The 7,582-nt window shown below is 41.4% G+C and overlaps 1 protein-coding gene across 1 annotated transcript; it reads right to left on the reverse strand.

Moving 5' to 3' along the window:
* Positions 1 to 346: 346 nt before the first annotated feature.
* Positions 347 to 5,310, reverse strand: LOC149322809 (uncharacterized). Its single transcript, XM_089533036.1, has 3 exons — positions 5,307 to 5,310; positions 5,071 to 5,114; positions 347 to 1,315 (listed from the first exon to the last, which is right to left on the reverse strand). Exons 1-3 carry the CDS (start codon positions 5,308 to 5,310, stop codon positions 347 to 349), a joined length of 1,017 nt encoding a protein of 338 aa, XP_089389162.1.
* Between the last annotated feature and the right edge of the window lie 2,272 nt (positions 5,311 to 7,582).

Raw genomic sequence — 7,582 nt, forward strand, 5'->3', positions numbered from 1 at the left:
AACAGAGACGAGACTTTTTTCAAAAAAAAAGGCTTCACCATTTTATTTATGTTCTGTTGACTGTGCTTCAAGGTGAAGAGTGCTCTCCTTCTTACTATTAAAAGGTAGCCATCATGTTTTGGGTTTCAGGCACCTGGGAGGTGAAAAGGAACTTGTGTTGGAGGTGTCCACTGAGGGAACCCTTGTCTGCACTGACCTGGAAGGAAGCAATCCCCAGAGCAACTTAGTCTTGAAAGAAGTCAAGACTAGGATGGTGGAGAATATTAACAGTCCTGTTCCACCAGGTGTGGGTCACTCATAAACTGGTAGCCAGGGGCCTTTGAAAGGCCACCGGTATTCCATAACTTCACATGACTGTGCACAATTTATGAAGTCCCTCCATGGTGACCTCAATGTGGAGGTCATGATAGACAAGACCAGTCCAGGCACCACCCTCACTGAAGGCCACCACTTCCCCACCAGGTTTCACCTTTCCGATGAAGGCTGTGAATGGCACAGCCACGTCATTGTGCTTTTTGACCCAAAGGTAAGCTGTGGCTTTGGTCCTGGACGGCACCTCCACTTCCTTAGTTATCTTCTGCAAAATATGCCTGCTCACAGAGACAATGTACTCGTTGTCCTCTGTGTAGTTCACAGTGGGTGTTGCGTCCTTGACAGTAAAAGAACACGAAGAGGGCAAGCCAAGGCCCCACAGACGGTTCCAGACTATTCGGTCAGTACAGTGAGTATCCCAAGCCATAGTGAAAGTGTGCCAAACAGGAACCTTACTTCGGTTGAAGTAGGTCTGCCTATCCAAGAGACGGCGGCGGCATTTCACTTGTGACAAGTCTTTGGGGTTCACACTCATTATTTCAAAGGTAGGGAGAAGGAGATCTCCAATCAGAGGCCGGAAAAGGCATGTATCGTCAGGAGGAAACGTGGCTGCTTCCAGCACATGGGATCTTCTGTACTTTCTGGCCAAGAAGAGTCCATTATGGGCCTGGAATGCTACTTTATTGCCTCTGTGGAACACTTTGAATTCCAGAGAAGGATCTTCTGAGTACTGGACAGGTAGGACAGGAAAGGTTTTTGGGTCTGTATCTACTTCCACTGGCGCCAAGCAGACCCCCTTCCAGTTTCTCAGTATAACCTTTCCAAAGGATGCACAGATGACCTTAAATTTGCTCGACTTCTTCTTTTCAGATGTACCCTCAATAGCAGCTTCAGGCAGAGAGTCCCAGAACAGGTCATTGTCCATCTGGAAAGCTACCCCTTCTTCTGCACGAATGTAAGCTTCAAGCTGACCCAAGCCTTTGGAGACTCCCAAGACACTGAGCTGAAATGGTAAAAAGGCAAATTTATTTCAAGTACACAATTATTTCTTGTACATACCACTTTTTTTTTAAAAAAAGGAGGGGGGACAAATGTCTTCTTTATCACCATCACTCAGTTATGAAAGATGCTGGTGGAAATGGAGAACCTCAGAGTAGATGTGCAAAAAAAATTGTGGGGTGTATGTGGCCTGTGTGTTATACACTCCAGTCTATAGCCAGTTTCTACATCACAATCCATCCAACAGGCTCACAATTCAAGGATTTAAATCCTGTATTTCTCATATTACAATACCCACCTAACAAAGTTTTAAAAAATCTAACCAACAAGGGCTGCTGCCACACTGCAGAATCAATGCAGTTTCACACAGCTGTCATGGCTCTATCCTATGGAATCCTGGGCTTTGTAGTTTGTTGTGGCACCAGAGCTCTCTGGCAGAGAAAGCTAAATGCATCACAAAACTACAAATCCCAGAATATCATAGCATTGAGCCATGGCAGTTAATGTGATGTTAAGCTGCATTAATTCTGCAGTGTGGCATCAGCCAAGACCAGAATATTATTATTATTATTATTATTATTATTATTATTATTATTATTTTGTTGCTGTTGTGCACCTTCAAGTCATTATGGTGACCTTAAGATGAACCTATCATGGGGATTTCTTAGCAAAATTTGTTCAGAGGAGGCTTGCCTTTGCCTTGTTCTGAGGCTGAGAGAGTTTAACTTGCTCAGAGTCACTCAGAGGGTCTCCCATTGCCCTAGTCCAGCACTTACACCACCATGCTAGCTCTAGGAATATTCTACTACAATACAAATTCTGAAATTAAAACAGACCGTCACTTCATCCACCTGTTGTCACAGACAAAACAACTGAAAGCTGTTTTCAGTCTTCTGCAGGCTCAGTTCTGGGCTACTTATATTCTTGTCTCATAAGTCTTTAGGGCTAGGCCGGTTCTTGCTTAAGCTATTTGGCCTTAAACAATGGGCCCATTAAAACTACAGAATTATAGCACTATAATTCCAACTTAACTATCATGGTTGCACATTATATTACATAATTAAACAACACCATCCATGATAACAAGGGTTCAAACATCTGTTCATCTTTCAATATATCAGCTATCATCTTATAGCAATGTCATACTGCATTTCACATAGGCCAATGAACTTAAGTCTCTACACAAAAGAATAAAATGGATACAGATTTGAATTCCTGTCTCTCATGCCGTTTTGCCTTTCATGTAGATCATGTACAAGCTACTTTTTTGGACTATAATTCCAGAATCTCCTAACTGGCCATAGTAGTGAGGGGATTCTGAGATTAATAGTGTAACCATATAACTTGTCCAAGCTCAGTACTGACCTCACAATGACCGTTCTTGAACAAAAGAATTTGAGAAACAGATTCCACCATAGAACAGCTGAGTAAGTATTCATTAAGCAACAAAAGATGTCTGTGTTACCACCAAACTACTGTCATGTTAATGACCATTTTTAAGGTAATTATCATTGCCTACACATTTTTCATTTCAAATCCCTCTGACTACACACATCACAAAATACTCATTAAGCATAGATACAATAGTTAGCCAACTAAGATAACACTCATGCATCTAATTTGGTACACTGTAGTCCATTACATGACGGTATACATGTTGCAAGCTTTTGAAGCTCCACTGGCTTCTTCATCAGGCAAAGGTGTTAACTGTTTATATAACTAATATATATACACATTATAAAATGTAGAAAATGCATTTTGGTTGTCCAAATAAAGGTATCACTGTTTTGTGGATTTTGGATGATTTTTATTTTGCCATATGGTCAACACAGCTACCCCTAGATACATAATAGCATGTGTTAGTGTTAAGGTGTCATAAGATTCTGTGAAGATGATAATGGTTGTGGTGGTGATGATGACGACAATGACATCGACTGTCTGAAGTCCCCTGATGAGTAAGTGGACTTTCCCAGTCTGAGTTAAGCACTAGCCACAGTGGCAAGCATTCCTTTGCCTCCTTCCATAACAGGGTTTCAGCTGGACCTGTCATTCCCACTGTCCATTACAACCAAGTATCACCTCACCAAAGCAACAAGAAACATCAGATTAACATTGCTGGAACTCTGCTCCCCACCCTCTGAAATGCCACCTATAACTAAAATACATGAAAGAAGTCTATATGTTGGTTCAATGCAGCCTATGCATTCTTACTAAACAGTAAGCATTATCTATATTTTAGAGAGCAAAGGCGGGCAATGTCTGGCCCAGTGTTGTTAGACTACAAGTCCCAACAGCCCAGGTCATCGCAGCCAATGGTGAGGAATGCTTGGAGTTGTAGTGAGCAACATCTGGAGCATTCCAAAATTCAGTCCCTGCTATAGAGCCTATGTCCAAGTATGCACGCTTAACTTTCATAATATCCCAGTGTACCCACTTTGGGACTTATCCTGGGAGAAAAGTGGGATATATATTAAATTATCAATAAGTAACAATCCAGGAGTTGAGACAGTCAGCAGTAAAATAATTTGGTCTCTTAAGAGGCAAAATAATGTTTGCCAACATTCTTAAGTTATGCAGATGTTACTGTAATTGTGTGTAGTGGCAGCCAACTGCTAAAAGACACGAAGAGCATAACTATGATTTGCAAAGCTGACACAAGGCATACTGCTGTCTGAGTCAAGTTTTATTACAGCTAAAGACAACAGGGTGGTTTATTGGTCATGCAAGGCAGGCTACATAAGTAGCTTTTCCCAGGGGTACCTCACTGCTGTTCTCTACCTGCCAGCATCTGATCCCAGTGATGGCTGCTTTTCTCTGTCAAATGACAGGGAAAGTACTGATGATGTGGCTAGTTACCAAATTAATGGTTATCCAGGCCACAGTCCAATACCTTATCTTCCCCTTCTCTTTGACAGCCTATTTGATATAATTGTATCCAGGAGAATCTAATCTGTAAGACAACCTATCCATTACACAGGGGTGGAAAGAATATTCAAAAAATGTTCCTTAAAATGGTTTTTAAAAAAATTATCGAGTGCCAAGCTCAAGATGAGCAGAATCCTGAACCAACAAGAATTTTCACCATTCAGAACTTATTCTGCAGGAAATTCACACATGTGGTTATTTGGCATAGAAAACAGCCATTTTGCACAGAGAAGAACATTCCAATGCAGAATATTATTTTCTGCCCAGAAAATGCTCCCCCTCAAAATAATAATAATAATAATAATAATAATAATAATAATAATACACTGAGTTTGTGCAGAATAAGTCCTGAATTGCAAATCATCTTCAAAACCTGTATAGTTTTTGAAAACTTTCTCACAATGGAAGAAAATTATTAAAACTACTTGTTGCTTCCTTTACGAAAAATTAGTTTAGAATTGCATTTCTGCACTGTCCGTCTGTGGGACTTCAGACCACCAGCCCTCCGAAGGTTATTCACAGCTTGTTCTACTGTTTCTAGCTGATGGGACAAGTGTTACTTCACCACCTCCAAATACCTGTCATTTTCCTCCTCTTCTGTGAAACATTCTGAGCTTCAAATGCATGTTTTAGAGAAGTGGCAGACATGGAGTGGGCCAAGAATGCCTCCTGTTATCTCAAAAGCTTTCATTCACCAACTCTAGAAACTCCTTTCTGAATTTAAGAAGGAAGATTAGAATACTCACACAAAGTGCATGTCAGTTCCATAGTTCTAGACCCCATCCCATCCCATCCAACCCCGACCCCATCAGAAGCAAACCCCTTTGTGCTTACCATTTTGACAAGCTTTTGTAGGCCTTGAAGTCCACCACTGCAATCTGAAAGAGGAAGAAATGGTTCAGGTTCATACATGACATTACTCAAAATTGGGGGAGGGGAGATACAGAACAAGTGAAGGAGGTTGCATTCCCAAGCAATGGAGATTGGATCTTTGCTGGGATCCCAAGAGAAGAATGGCAGAGAAGTCATGTCACAATTTCACTCAGCATGGCGCATAAGATGACCATTACCCATCTCGGGCTGCTGCCACACTGCAGAATTAATGCTGTTTGGCCTTGCTTTAACTAGTGTTACCAAAACTGCTCTTTCCTGAAATTTTAGTATTAATGATATTCCATATGACCCCTAGATGAACTATGGCTGTCTGTCTGTCTGCCATTATGAGCCAAACGAGAGGACATGTACACACCACACCTGTGAGATCATCCTCAGCAAATATTGTCCCCCCAGATAGTCTAGGAAGTTGCAGGCGAGATTATCATTCTGCCCAAATAATCAGGAGGTGCTATGTTTGCCCTTACTGATCAATTTACCCACTTCCCAATCTGTTGTCAGATCAGATTAAGTCCACCTAGACAATCAAACCCCTCCATCCTGATATCATCTAAGTAGTTACACACCTTTGCCATGGCTCAACTGGGCCTCTATAAAACCTTCAGATTTTCTCCCTCCGTGTGCTTTTGGAGGTTTTTCTTACTCCACGTCAGTTTGACCTTTGATTTAGCTCCGACATCAGACATTCAGACCCACGCTGCAGAACGCACTTGTCCAACCGCCACTTCAACCAATTTGGTCCCTGGAGACAAGCCTAATCTTTGGTATCACTCTAGTGATGCCTATACTGTTTTCAAAGCTAAATTCTTGATTTCCCGAGCCTCGTATGAATGAGTGTGTGTTAGTGAATTGCTGTGTGAACTTTTCCTCATTAATAAAATTAGATTTTAATTGAAGAAACCTGTCTCTGCTCCATTTCTTAGAAGCCCCCAGTCTTCTCGGTATACACAACGGGAAGCGATCTCACAGGGCTGTTGTAGCTGGCCCAACACTGAACTAATTATAAATTCCCCTAATCAGACCCTTGGCTACACTAGCAAGGCTCCATCCTATGGAATCCTGGAATTTGTAATTTGTTGTGGAATCAGAGCTATCTGACAGAGAAGGCAACATATCTCAGAAAACTACAGCTCCCAGAATTCTATAGCATTGAGTCATGGCAGTTAAAGCAGGGTCAACACATTACTTTTGCAGTGTAGATTAAGCTTCTTCACACTGTCATGCCCAGCAAGGTTAGAAGGCCCAGTCATTAACAAAGGGTGCAGAGAGATACATTTGAACACATCCTCTCATTTGTATGTTTTCTCTTTCACTTGGGAATAAGCAAGCTTTCTACAGGAAATCATTCAGCCCTTTTTCTCCTTTGCTGACAACAAATCTCTCTTCATCAGCTACTATTTGCATAGAGAGAGTTCCCTTCCCTCCTACATGCTCTAATGTCAAGAAGCATAAATGTTATGAGCCACCTCACATAGTAATAGATGCTTGTTTAACTTTTTTAAAGTTGCATACACATAGCATCACTTCCAATTTGACCTGGTTTGTTAAAATGGAAAGGGATCTTGTAGCACCTTTGAGATTAACTGAAAGAAAGAAAGACCTTAGTAGCATTAGTTTTTGTAGATGTGAGTTTAATTCTTCAGATGCAACTTGTTTGGTCATGAACTAGAGGATTTCAGCTAGGCAGAAGACAGTCCATTTGGGCTTCATATCTACTCAGCAAACAATGGCTAAGAGGGCAAGACTAGCTGTGTACCCACACTGCAGAATTAAAGCAGTTTGACACCACTTTAAGAATCATGACTCTATCTTACAGAACACTGGGATTTGTACTTTGATGAGGTACCAGAACTCTGACAAACCAGGATGAACAATTCATGAAACTACAAATCCCAGAATTCTGTAGGATGGAGCCATGGCAGTTAAAGTGGTGCCAAACTGCATTATTTCTACAATGTAGATGCACCCTAGCTACTGATTTCTATGCAGAGCATAGACCACAAGGACCAAGTCTGATTTGTCATCCAGTCTGCCTAGAAATTCCATCCTCTTCATCTGACAGCCCTATGTACCTTCAGCATGAGAGAGAGGAACGCTAATTCATTGGAGGAGGGGTGTGATTCATTGGATTGGCAATCCCAGCACAGTCATAAGCATAGCCAATGGTGAAGAATACTGGGAGCCTTAGTTCAACTGCCATTTTCTCTCTTGTTGAATATTTTAAATATGGACTCAGGCATTGCAAAGCGATGCCAAAGCTGATCTCACTAAGGCTTTCCTGGGGCCATCTTGGAGCTGGAGGAGGGTGATAAACATAACTAAGAATAACTTGCCTGTTAACACCTTTTTTTCTGCTATACACCTTCTACAAGGGATCCATCGATTGCATAAACTGGGAGGTGTGAAAGAACAGTCTTGTTTAAAATAACATGTATAAGTTGAGTCTCCTTAT

This window comes from Sceloporus occidentalis, unplaced genomic scaffold, assembly GCF_023333645.1.
Source record: "Sceloporus occidentalis isolate IW3139 unplaced genomic scaffold, rSceOcc1.0.p SCAF_1, whole genome shotgun sequence".
NCBI lineage: Eukaryota > Metazoa > Chordata > Lepidosauria > Squamata > Phrynosomatidae > Sceloporus > Sceloporus occidentalis.

Excerpts from the sequence above, each read along its gene's own strand:
- LOC149322809 (XM_089533036.1), bottom strand. Across the intron at positions 1,316-5,070 it reads TACAAAAGCTTGTCAAAATG|CTCAGTGTCTTGGGAGTCTC; the intron begins GTAAGCACAAAG and ends TTACCATTTCAG.